We start from the raw sequence: 14,001 nt of genomic DNA, 5'->3' as shown, positions 1-14,001 counted from the left end.
TTAAGCTGTGAGGAAGATGCAAAGAGGCTGCAAAGGGATATAGACAGGTTAAGTGAGTGGGCGAGAAGGTGACAGATGGAGTATAATGTGGGGAAATGTGAAATTATCCACTTTGGTAGGAAGGATAGAAAAGCAGAATATTTTTTTTAAAAGATGAGACACTAAGAAATGTAGGTAGTCGGAGGGATTTGGGTGTCCTTGTACGCGAATCACGAAAAGTTAACATGCAGATACAGCAAGCAGTTAGGAAGGCAAATGTTAGCCTTTATTGCAAGGGGGTTGGAGTGTAAGAGTAAGGAGCAATTATATAGGGCTCTGGTGAGACCACACCTGGAGTACTGTGTACAGTTCTGGTCTCCTTATCTAAGGAAGGGTAGACTTGCCTTAGAGGGGATGCAATGAAGGTTCACTGGATTGATTCCCGGGATGAGAGGATTGTCCCATGAGGAGAGATTGAGTAGAATGGGCCTATATTCTCTGGGGTTTAGAAGAATGAGAGGTGATCTCATTGAAACATATAAAATTCTTAGAGGGCTTGACAGGGTAGATGCTGAGAGGTTGTTTACCTTGGCTGGAGAGTCTAGAACTAGGGGTCATAGTCTCAAGAAAAGGGGTCGGCCATTTAGGACAGAGATGAGGAAAAATTTCTTCACTCAGAGGGTTGTGAATCTTTGGAATTCTCTACCCCAGAGGGCTGTGGATACTCTGTCGTTGAGTTTTTTCAAGACTGAGATTGAAGATCAACCACGATCTGACTGAATGGCAGAGCAGGCTCGTGGGGCCGTATAGCCTACTCCTGCTCCTATTTCTTATGCTCTTATGGACTTTCCAGTAGCAGTTAATATATCCTATCTTTAATCTTTCAAAAATATCTTTTGCTCATTATTTAATACTTTTTAAAATGTAAATTCTAAATTATGCAAAATAATCTTGTCCGTAACAGCTTTAGAAAATAACTGACTGCCATTGCTACTGTCCTTAAAATGTTGCTCAAACCTAACGTACCATAAACTAGCACCTCTTAAATAAATAAACTTTGAAAAAATGCACACCGATACTTGAAGGGAAAAAATGTGCAAGGCTACAGGGAAAGAGCAGGGAATGGGGACTAGCTGGATTGCTCTCACAAAGAGCTGGCACGGGTTCGATGGGCTGAATGGCCGCCTCCTGTACTGTAACCATTCTATGATGCTATGAAGTACTACCCACAAAACTGATAGTCTGTGAATTTTTAAATACTGAATCTTGCAAGCTAAAATTAAAGGATAATGTGAAATCATGAAACATTTCTTGATCGACAACATGATCTGATCAAAATCTAAAAATACTTGGCTCAAAAGCTATCATAGTGTTGGAATAATTTTTTTCAAAGTTTTAAAACAATACTGATAATAAATGCAAGCTTCATTCAGCTTGTGTAACAACTCACTGAATTTTTTTCATGTTTGACTAAACTTCAACCAAGGTCAGTAAACCTACAAAGCATACTACTCCATTCCATGAGTAATTTTATATCATAATAGTATAATTGTGGGTGCAGCATAACTGCCTATTAAGTTTTACATCAGTATAACTTGAGAGCATTGTGAGTGGGCAATGCCAAGTTATACTGTCTGCTTCCCACAACACTCAGGAGGGAAAAGGGTTCTGCTGGCGGACATCAGAAACTCAGTGAAATTTTTCATGTTGGTAGAGACCTGGCTGTTAAAGCTTTAAGGGCAGTTTAGCAAACTACCTAGATATTTTGCATTGGATGTGGTTATACTGCTCCAGTAAGAAGCTAAAGCAGTGTGAAACTACCTCCTTGAGGTGGTCTCACATCCAACCAGATCCTGAACTTGCCAGTTCAACTACAGTTATATTATACATCTTGTGTCACTGTGATTCTAAACTACTGCAGTCATAGAACTGCCCTAACACAACTTACTGCAGTAGTGAAAAATGTGCTTAATTATGTCCCTAAGAGCCTGATGCATATAAACTACTTAAGTACAGACAAAATTCTTCATCATTAATTACACAATCATCAGTCATAAAATTGACTCTAGCTATGACAAGTTAAAAAGATCAAATAAATGTAATCAGATGTTAAACTTACAACTATCAAGTTTTCTTTGATCTTTGCAATTTCTCCAGGTGTGTCCTCCATAACTCGATGGATATCAGCCAACAATGTTCCCACAGTCCGTCGCAGTGACTCAACATCCCACACCCTAAGTACACAAATCCCAAATCTGCATTGACGTTTTCTACTCTGTGTCCATTTTATGTATTAGAGTTACTAAAATTTATCTGTCCAGTAAGACATTTTGCACTAGCCAATGATTATTATCTAAATTAATAGGTTTTACCTTTAAAAATCCTTAAAAATACAAGTAAAAGATCAATAGAAAGATACCCAGATTTTTTATATAGATGACTGCTGTGTTTTCATATTGATTCACGAGATACAAAATATTTGCAAATATGATTTAATTTTCATTGACCTGTAATAATATTAGCAAGTAAGCAAAGTGAAATCAAACATTTCAGATTCTACGTGCTTCGAGAATAAAAACTTGAATTTCAAGAAATAGCCTAAAAAGTAACTTAGACAAAGATTGAAACAGACAATTAACAAAAAGTAGGGAAGTGATCAGTTTAGACTCCTTATATAAACAGTATCAACATCTGCTTCAAGATAACTGTGGTTGCAGTTGATCAAGGGGAAATTTGACCTCTCATATATTTACAAGAAATCTGTTACTGAGAAGCTACTACAAATAGTTTTATCTCAATTCTGTCCTGCCTTGGCTTTGAGTGTAAAATAGATTCTAAACAATATAATGGCACAATAAGCTAGCTTTATTTTTACAAAATTGATAGAAAAACAGAGCTCCTTCATGCTTTTGCACTCATTCTATATAAAATTGCTAAAATTAATCTTGTATAAATAATCCAGAAAGAATCTCATGAAATACAAAGAAACAAAGAGAACATGTGGTACATATCAGGTAGGTGTACTGACTTTATTCAGTAAAGAAATTACCAAATTTCAACAAAATAAACAGACTGTACAAATATAAAGGATTAATAACAACTTGCATTTATATAGTGTTTAACTTTGTAAAAGAATTATTCTGCATTTACACTAATAATGGATTATTAAAATGAACACTTGTAGAGCATTTAACTTCTCTTCAATGAAGCAAGCCTTTATATTCTAAATCCAGTAATATTAAAATAGAAATTTAAGAAATGCTGGAAATAAATGACAGATATGGATATATGCTGCCTATAATGTTTTGTTCGGTTAATGTGGTGACTGGAACTAGAGTTTAGAGTTAAATAAAATTATGTCTCCAAAAGTATTTCCTCACGTCAGGAATAGCAATAAGATAGACTTTAAACTGATTTACATCAATAGTGGCTGCTGCTGACAACTTGTATTTTAACCTTGAAATCTTGAGAGATTAAGCGTTAGTCACAGTTTTATGTTTGGTCTCTCTTTCCCTCTAGAGAATCACTTGAAGCAGAAGTGATCACCACTTTACAAGATCACCAATACAAAGCGAGTCAGATTACCTGTTTTGCAATTCTTCCTCCAGCTTAGCATTTAGTTCGGCTTTTGACTCAGCAAATTTTAATTGTATTGTTTCAGCCTATTGTGCAAAATTTTATTTAAAAAGATTTAGTCCTCATTGAACAAGACATGTTTTAATTTTCTTCTAAATTAACTTGTAAATCTTGTAATTTTCTACCTCTAGAAAGCATAAATAACCTAGGATGCCCTTTTCATTCAACTTTCTCACTAACATTTTTATTCCTCGAAGTATTTATTTATTTTTTTATTCGTTCCTGGGATGTGGGCGTTGCTGGCGAGGCCAGCATTTATTGCCCATCCCTAATTGCCCTCGAGAAGGTGGTGGTGAGCCGCCTTCTTGAACCGCTGCAGTCCATGTGGTGAAGGTTCTCCCACAGTGCTGTTAGGAAAGGAGTTCCAGGATTTTGACCCAGCAGCGATGAAGGAATGGCGATATATTTCCAAGTCGGGATGGTGGGTGACTTGGAGGGGAACGTGCAGGTGGTGTTGTTCCCATGTGCCTGCTGCTCTTGTCCCTCTAGGTGGTAGAGGTCGCGGGTTTGGGAGGTGCTGTCGAAGAAGCCTTGGTGAGTTGCTGCAGTGCATCCTGTGGATGGTACACACTGCAGCCGGTGGTGAAGGGAGTGAATGTTTAGGGTGGTGGATGGGGTTCCAATCAAGTGGGCTGCTTTGTCCTGGATGGTGTCAAGCTTCTTGGGTGTTGTTGGAGCTGCACTCATCCAGGCAAGTGGAGAGTATTCTATCACACTCCTGACTTGTGCCTTGTCGATGGTGGAAAGGCTTTGGGGAGTCAGGAGGTGAGTCACTCGCCACAGAATACCCAGCCTCTGACCTGCTCTTGTAGCCACAGTATTTATGTGGCTGGTCCAGTTAAGTTTCTGGTCAATGGTGACCCCCAAGATATTGACGGTGGGGGATTTGGCGATGGTAATGCCGTTGAATGTCAAGGGGAGGTGGTTAAACTCTCTCTTGTTGGACATGGTCATTGCCTGGCACTATCTAGAAGGTAACCAGACAATTTGGTCCTTTATCGATTACAGCCTGCAACTTGCACCTAGGAGATATGTGAAAGAGATCAAGGGTGACTCTCCATCTAATTTTCCCTCTTTCCAGAAGGATGGGGTATTCACAGGGAAGAAACCACATTGAGTTACACTGCAGCACAGAAACAGGCCATTCGGCCAATGTCGGTGATTATGCTCCACACGAGCCTCCTTCCCTCCCTACTTATCAGGATACCCTTCTATTCCTTTCTCCCTCATGAGCTTATCTAGCTTCCCCTTAAATGCATCTATGCTATTTGCCTCAACTACTCCTTGTGGTAGCGCGTTCCATATTCTTACCACTCTTTGGGTAAAGAAATTTCTTCTGAATTCCTTATCGGATTTATTAGCGACTATTTCATATTTATGACCTCTAGTTTTGGACTCCCTCACAAGTGGAAACATTTTCTCTATGTCTACCCCATCAAACCTGTTCATTTTCTCTACATCTACCCTATCAAAATCTTAAAGACCTCTATCAAGTCAGCCTTCAGCCTTCTCTTTTCCAGAGAAAAGAGCCCCAGCCTGTTCAGGATATCCTCTCAGTTCTGATATCATCCTTGTGAATCTTTTTTGCACCTTCTCCAATTCCTTTACATCCTTTCTATAATATAGAGACTAGAACTGTGCACAATACTCTCTAAGTGTGGTCTAACCAAGGTTCTGTACAAGTTTAACATAACTTCTTTGCTTTTCAATTCTATCCCTCTAGAAATGAACCCAGTGCTTGATTTGCTTTTTTTATGGCTTTATTAACCTGTGCTACTACTTTTAGTGATTTGTGTATCTCTACCCCTAGATCCCTTTGCTCTTCTATCCCACTTAGACTCTTATTATCCAAGCAGTATGTGGCCTCCTTATTCATCCTTCCGAAATGTACCACCTTCCACTTATTGGACAGCTTGTCTGTAAAAGAACCTGTCCAATTTTCATCCATTTAAATTATTGGAAGGTAAATCGTATGGGTTCCATTACAGGCATATGCTCCAAGCAGTCTAATTTTCCAGTATTCGCTGTGCTCAAGACAATCTAGTGTGCCTGTGCACAGATCCAGGGAAATTGCATAGAATTAACAGCACAGAAACAGGCCATTCAGCCCAACTGGTCAATGCCGGTGTTTATTCTCCACTCGAGCCTCCTCCCACCCTACTTCATCTAACCTCATGAGCATAACTTTCTGTTCCTTTCTCCCTCACAAAGTTACCTAGCAATATAATATAATTCATTTCTCATATCTCATTCATTTTTTTCATGGTCAGGATATGATTCACTATCTACCAGCCCATTGGGAACACAGAATATAACATCTAATATATAGAGTAAATAAAGAGAAACAAAGCATTGGAGAGTGTGCAGAGGCGATTTAGAAGATTTATACCTGGAATGAGGGACTTCAGTTACGTTGAAAGTCTAAAGAAAATTATAAAGGGTTTTGATTGAGTAGATAGAGAGAAACTGTTTCTACAGGCAGGAGGGCTGGTGACCAGAGGACACAGATTTAAGATAACTGGCATAAAAGAGGTGAGCTGAGGAGAAATGTTGTTTACGCAGTGGGTTGTTATGATCTGGAATGCACTGCCTGAAAGGGTGGCGGAAGCAGATCCATCAGTAACTTTCAAAAGAGAATTGGATTTGGCATAGAATTACAAAGATACTGCAGTACAGAAACAAGCCATTCAGTTTATTTTCCCTAGTTCCATTCTCATCCCCCTCAAAATCAGTTTTCCAATCTATTATTTTGGTCTTTGTCTTACTTGTGTCCTTGATATATACTTGAAAAGGAAAAAAATTGCAGGGCTATGGGGAAATAGCAGAGGAGTGGAACTAATTGGATAGTGCTTTCAAAGAGCCAGCACAATGGGCCGAATGGCCTCCTTCTGTGCTGTATGAATCTATGATAACATCCACATATTCCCTCACTATCAAGGCAGAGATTAGGAATATTTGTTTGTATGCTCAAATTTAATTATGAGCATTGTGCTTACTTTCAAAATGGAGTTACCTGGAACCTCTTCCTTGGAGCAAGAAAAGCAGCAGCAAAGAAAAAAGAACGAACTTGCATTTATATAGCGTCTTTCACGACCTCAGGATGTCCCAAAGGGCTTTACAACCAATGAAATACTTCTGAAGTGTAGCTGCTGATGTAATGTAGGAAACGCAGCAGCCAATTTGCACACAGCAAGGTCCCACAAAGATCAGAAACTCTGATTTAGTGATGTTGGTTGAGAAATAAATTTAGCCAGAACAATGGGGAGAACTCCCTTGCTCTTCTTCGAAAGAATGCCATGGAATCTTTTACATCCAATTAAAAGGTCAGTTTAACATCTTATCTGAAAGATGGCACCTCTGATAGTGTAGTACTCCCTCAGTACTGCACTCAAGTGTCAGCCTAGATTATATGTTCAAGTCCCTGGGGTGAGACTTGAACCCACAACCTTCTGACACAGAGGCGAGAGTGCTATCACTGAGCCATGGCTGTACAGCAGAGATATCCCAGCTTTCAATTTTAATGGGCCACTTATTCATGCAATGTGGAACCCCACAGAAGGAATATTGGCAGGTTCTATAAAAGGTAGGCAATCCACTCGGGCTGGATCACAAGTGGTGAAGATAAAAAATCTACCCCATTGCGCGATTTTTTATATATATATATATATATATATATATATATCTCCAAATGAAAGACAGGATCAGTTCATTGATGTGAACAATGCTAATTGCACATTAGCAATAATTGCCTATCGTTGCAAAATGACTATATCAATATTAGTACTTTGCGTCATTATAATAGTACAATGGCAGTGATAGTACACAGTTAAAATTAGACCTCTCTAAATCATTGTTTTATGATTATTGTAGTTACCTCCTGAGGCTCCTTGAAACCTATACTGATTCATACCTTTTTATTTTACTCTCTTTTGCTCTTAACTTAGAACAATTTCATTTTGTCTATATTTTTGGTAAATCTTTAACATACAAAGGCAATTTGATTTGCAAATATTTAAGTTCTAAAATAAAATTCAACAATTATTATATGTGACCAAAGAGGTCATTCTGATCTAAAGAATCAATCTCTTTTGTGGTTTGTTTCAGGTTTCCAAGTGCTAAATCAGTTGCTCCAGGTCTATAGTAATGGATTATTATCCAATTTCTAGACACTGGCCTAGAAATTCAATTGTTCACCGAAATCAGGCGCACTGGGGCAGGGGCGCGCTCTCCACGTTCCTGGTCATGTGGTCCCAGGCAGCATGTTAAATTCGTGCTGGGACCTCATTAAAATGATTCAGGGGTGCAGCTAGCACTACTCATTGGGTGCATGCCTGCTGGGGTGGAGGGGAATTGGATATCTCTGATGCCACTTAAAGGCAGCCAGCACCTCTTAAAGGGGAGGTGCACTCTGGCTGCAGACAGTAGAGAAACTGCCCAGATTCAAGAAGAGGTCCAGACAGTGGCCCAAGGTTATTTCTTGCCGCGTTGGAGGCCGTGGTGCAGGAAATCCTGTTCCCTCCAGGGGGAAGAAAGCCCTCCATGCAATACCTCTGCCGCTTGCGGGAAAAGGTTGCAGAGGAGATCAATGCAAGGACTTTGCTCCCCAGGACATTGCTGCAATGCCGAAAAAAGTTCAATGACCTCACCAGAGTTGTCAAGGTAAGAACACTGCTCTCTTACTCTCTGCTCACACCTGCAGCCTCACTACTCACAATAATCCCCTCTACCACTTACCTTCACTCTCCTGCAATCACTATGCCACACTTCACTCCACCTCCTTTTCCTCATACTCACACATTGCCCACTATTGCAGCCCTCACTTCCCCACACCTCCCATCTTACACACAACCTACTAATTATTCTCCAATGACAGGCACATTGTGTAACCACCTCACAAGGGTGTCATTAATACATTCCCATCTTTCCCGCAGGAGAAAGTCATACACAACGTGCGACAGGAGGCCACGATCGGACGAGGCCATGCCCGCCAGCGCATCCTCTCCTCATAGGAGAAAATGTACTGCCCATTACAGGCAGAGGGAAGAATCATGGCCATAGCGAGTGACAACACCGGAGGAGAAATCGTGCAAAGTATCTTCACACCTTATCCACTTTTTCCCTTTTTATTTCTATCTCACAATATATACTTTGCATGAAAAACTGCAGCTGCTTTCACCAACCATTCATCTCTCTCTGTTCTCCCTTCACACTAAAAGATAACTCTGGTCCCTTTCTTTCATTTCAAGTTGAAAATGTGGGAGATACCTCAGCTACTTCAGGAAGAACAGTCCAACTTTCATGAAGGTGCACTGTCACTTGATCTGAGTGTCGCAAACAACAGCTCAGAGACTGGCACCAAGCATATTTTAGAAGCTAGACTACAGGACAGGTCTTCACATGGTGAATCACTGGGCACATGCGTGTAGGAGCTAGGGCAGGGAGATAGGACGCCACAGGTGCCAGCTCGCCAGAAGGCAAGATCGTATACTAGCTCTGCTGTAGAGAACTCAGATGCTGACTTCGAAGGCCCAGGCTACCGAAGAAGGCTGATGGGAATATAACAGGAAATGTTAGGTGTACTGAGCCGCTTGCCAGTGAGCTTGCACACAAAGGCTCAGAGAATGGAGCAATCCAGCTCCAACTTGTGTCAAGGCTTCACGCCGGGCATGGAGATCATTCTGTCGAACATAGACCAAGCAGTCAGCTCCACGAACACGACAGTGGCGCCTACCATGATGTAGCCTCTGCTAACAGCTCTGTCAGCTTTTATGGCAGCTAACAATACTGCCACGGAAGCTCAGATGGCTGTGATCTTGGCTCTGGGTACCAGTGTTGACATGTTGGGAGAGCCACCATCCCTGGCAGTGGGTGATGGCTCTCCCACCATCCCCTTTAGTGCCACACAGCCAGCTGGGCCAGACTGCCTCAGCCCATGCCGAGATGCTGCAGTCTGCAGCCAGTCCCTCAAGGCCCAGAGTTCCTCGAAGTTGCCCACCACTACCATCTGAAGTGCCCTCAATAGAAACTCATCAGCCACCCAAGCTGTAGCCACTGGGGAAACACTTTATAGGAGCACTCGGATAAGTAAACAAGCACAGAAAACAAACACTAAGGGCTTGCACAAACGTGATTCATAATTATTTCTGTTATTTATCATATACAGATGGAATTGAGTTTTTTGATCAATTTGTTTTTTGTTGATGTTTGTCTTTGTAATGAAGTGAGAGAAAGATTCTTAAGGCTGGACTGAAGGAAGGCAATTGGATGGAGGTGGTAAAGACAGTGGTGATAAGGACTGTAGAACTGTTGGTGTACTGGGGATGGGAGAGATGGCTCACATGAAGTGCTCTTTGTTGAGCTGCTCTCTGAGAGCTCTGGCAACGAGAGACTCTGGTGTTCAACACCGCTCCTGCTATTCATCCTCTTCATCTCGCTCCTCCTCCTCCTGCTGCACTACTTATTGCCCAAGTTGTGGTAAGCACCGGTCCCTCACGATGGCAAAGTTATGGAGCATGCAGCATACAACCACAATTGTGGATACCCACTCTGGGCTGTTCTTCAAGCCCCCTCCCGAACAGTCCAGGCAGTGGAAGTGTTGTTTGAGCACGCCAACCATCTGCTCAATGGCGCTTCTGGTGGCAACATTGTTCTCTTTGTAGGCCAGCTCTGCAGCTGTGCCCGTGTTGTTGACAGGAATCATGAGCCAAGTCTGAAGGGGGTAGTCCTTGTCCAGTAGCTAGCGAGTAACCTGATGGCCTGGTTGGAACAAAAACGCCACAAAGGACTGGCGCAGGATAAATTAATCATGACAGCTGCCAGGAAACTGGGTACAGGCCTGCATGATGCGCTGCCTGTGGTCACAAACAATTTGAACATTCGGGGAGTGGAATCTCTTTCTATTGACAAAGATGCCAGAATGGCAATAAGGAGCACGCAAGGCAATATGGGTGCAATCTATGGGACCTTGCTTTCTGGGGAAGGCTGCAATGCTGCTCCTCCTGGCGCAGAGAGCCTTGGTGACATCCCTGATACAGTGGTGGACTGCAAACTGTGAGATGTTGTTGATGCTTCAGCACAAAGGTTGGGAAAGACAGAGAGTGAACCTCTAGCGGAGTGAATTGCTAACAGTGAGGACTTTCAATTGGGAATTTGGTGAGTGTGGGAATTAGGTGCTAAGTGATTTAAACCAAAGAACTATAGACTAAGACTAAGCGGAGCATAAAGGGAGCCGCGCAAGGAATCAAAAAAAAAATCAAGAAATAGTCAAAAAGTGATGTCACAAGACAAGGAGGATCGCTGAGGGTAAGTCAGTAAGTGTTTAATTCATTGGTCAGTGGTTACTATGCTTATTGGGGATAAAAGGAGCTGAGGCCCGAGAGCAGAAGGAGCGGGACCAGCGACCGAGAACAGAGCACATTAAGTCGAGACCAACTCAAACACAGGCAGAAATTTGAAAGAGTGACATCAGAGGACAGCAGGTTGGTGACTGGTTCATGTGTAATAAATTTTTTTGCTCTCTAAGCTAGGGGAGTGGTTTAAACAAGGAACTAGGAACCTATAACTTGCTAATACTTTATTAAATTAATAACTTGAACTAGATAAATTACTTTAAAAAAAATAAACCAACTTTAATTAAGTAAATAAATAAAACAAGGTTAGATGGAGATGGCAATAGGTGGTGTGCCGTAACTGCAGCATGTGGGAGTTTGTGGAGAGTAGCGTGATCCCAGGCAACCACATCTGCAGCAAGTGCCTGCACCTCAAGGAGCTTCGGCTCAGAGTTGTTGAGCTGGAGACTGAGGTGCCGACACTGCGATACACCAAGGAGGGGGACAATTTGACCCAGGAGGCAATCACACCCCTTAGCTTAGGTAGTGGTTTAGATTTGGTTAGTGGTCAGGGACAGGAGGATGTGACTGCGAGTCAGGCAGGTAAGAGGACCCCAGATGCAGTGGTGGATGAGCCTCAGCCTTTACCCTTGTCCTTGTCCAACAGATATGAGGTACTTACTACCCTGTGTGGATGAGTACAAAGACTGCAGGGACGGTGGGCAAATTGACTACGGCATAGTGGTACAGGAGGCCATTCAAGCGAGGGGAGCAAAAAGGAATGTGGTAGAGTTAGGGGATAGTACAGTCATGGGGATACTGTTCCCTGCAGCCAAAACTGGGAGTCCCGAAGACTATGTTGCCTGACCGGTGAAAGGGTTAAGGACATCTCCTCACGGCTGGAGAAGAACTTGATGCAGGAGAGTGGGGGGGAGGAGGCGGATTCAGTTGTCGTGGTCCATGTAGCAACCAACGACATAGGTAGAACTAGGAATGAGGTTCTGAGACCATAAGAGATAGCAGCAGGAGTATGCCATTCGGCCCCTTGAGCCTGCTCCGCCATTCAATAAGATCATGACTGATCTGATTTTTACCTCAACTCCACTTTCTCGCCTTTTCCCCATATCCTTTGACTCCCTTGCTGATCAAAAATTTGTCTAACTCAGCCTTGAATGTATTCAATGACTCAGCCTCCACAGCTTTTTGGGATAAAGAATTCCAAAGATTCACAACCCTCTGGGAGAAGAAATTCCTCCTCATTTCCGTCTTAAACGGGTGACCCCTTATTCTGAGACTATGCCCCCTAGTTTTAGATTCCCCCATGAGGGGTAACATCCTCTCAGCATCTACCCTATCGTGTCCCCTCAGAATCTTGTATGTTTCAATAAGGTCTCCTGTCATTCTTCTAAACTCCAAGAGTATAGACCCAACCTGTTCAATTTTTCCTCATAAGACAACCCTTCCATACCCGGAATCAACCTAGTGAACCTTCTCTGAACTGCCTCCAATGCAAGTATGTCTTTCCTTAAATAAGGGCACCAGAACTGTACGCAGTACTCCAGGTGTGGTCTCACCAGCACCCTGTACAGTTGTAGCATGATTTCCCTGCTTTTATACTCCATCCCCCTAGAAAAAATGTCCAATATTCCGTTTGCCTTCCGGATTACCTGCTGCACCTGTATGTTGACCTTTTGTGTTTTATGTATGAGGATACCTAGATCCCTCGTACATAAAACACAAAAGCATTTTGTAGTATTTCTCCATTCAAATAATATTTTGCTTTTTTATTTTTCCTCCCAAAGTGGATGGCTTCACATTTTCCCATATTATATTCTATCTGCCAAATTTTTGCCCATTCGCTTAACCTGTCAATATCCCTTTGCAGACACTTTGTGTCCTCATTGCAACTTGCTTTTCCGCCTATCTTTGTATCACCAGCAAATTTGGCCACAAGACAGTCTGTTCCTTCATCCAAGTCATTGATGTATATTGTAAATAGTTGAGGCCCCAGTACTGATCCCTGCGGCACCCCACTAGTTACAGGCTGCCATTTTGAAAATGACCCTTTTATCACGACTCTTTGTTTTCTGTTAGTTAGCCAATCCTCTATCCATGCCAGTATATTACCCCCAACACTATGGACTCTTATCTTGTGCAGTAATCTTTTATGTGGCACCTTATCGAATGTCTTTTGGAAATCCAAATATACTGCATCCATTGGTTCCCCTTTATCCACCTTGCCCGTTACTTCCTCAAAAAACTCTAATAAATTTGTTAGACACGATTTCCCCTTCATAAAACCATGTTGACTCTCCTTGATTGTATTATGAGTCTCCAAATGTCCTGCTACTACTTCCTTAATAATGGATTCTAGCATTTTCCCTATGACAGATGTTAGGCTGACTGGTCTATAGTTACCTGCTTTCTGTCTCACTCCCTTCTTGGACAGGGTGTTACGTTTGCGGTTTTCCAATCCACTGGGACCTTTCCAGAATCGAGTGAATTCTGGAAGATTACAACCAATGCATCCACTATCTCTGTAGCCACTTCCTTTAAGACCCTCGAATGCAAGCCTTGAGGTCCAGGGAACTTGTCAGCCTTTAGACCCATTAGTTTACCTAGTACTTTTTCTCTAGTGATAGTGATTGTTTTTAGTTCCTCCCTCCCCTTTGCCCCTTGATTTTCTACTATTATTGGTATGTTATTAGTGTCTTCTACTGTGAAGATAGATATAAAGTATCTGTTTCAATTCCCCTGCCATTTCCTTGTTTTCCATTATTATTTCCCCAGTCTCATCCTCTAAGGGATCAATGTTTACTTTAGCTACCCTCTTTCTTTTTATATACTTGTAGAAGCTTTTACTGTCAGTTTTTATATTTCTTGCTAGTTTACTCACATAATTTATTTTCTTCCTCTTTATTATTCTTTTGTCATCCTTTGCTGGTTTTTAAAGTTTTCCCAATCTTCAGGCTTACCAGTAATCTTTGCCATGTTGTATGCTTTTTCTTTTAACCTGATACCATCCCTGACTTCCTTAGTTAGCCATGGTCCGTTCACC

General features: G+C 41.9%; 1 protein-coding gene across 1 annotated transcript in view; it reads right to left on the bottom strand.

The window, feature by feature from the left end:
* LOC137340912 (coiled-coil domain-containing protein 154-like) overlaps window positions 1–2,197 on the bottom strand; it is a 30,110-nt gene extending 27,913 nt beyond the window's left edge. The window contains exon 1 of the mRNA XM_068003717.1: window positions 2,099–2,197. Coding sequence (XP_067859818.1) covers window positions 2,099–2,149 — 51 coding nt within the window. The 5' untranslated portion in view covers window positions 2,150–2,197. The remainder of the gene's footprint in view (window positions 1–2,098) is intronic.
* Between the last annotated feature and the right edge of the window lie 11,804 nt (window positions 2,198–14,001).

This window comes from Heptranchias perlo, chromosome 22 (genome assembly GCF_035084215.1).
Source record: "Heptranchias perlo isolate sHepPer1 chromosome 22, sHepPer1.hap1, whole genome shotgun sequence".
Taxonomy (NCBI): domain Eukaryota; kingdom Metazoa; phylum Chordata; class Chondrichthyes; order Hexanchiformes; family Hexanchidae; genus Heptranchias; species Heptranchias perlo.
Note: the sequence above shows the minus strand (reverse complement) of the source record. Positions and strands in the feature narration are given on the sequence as shown.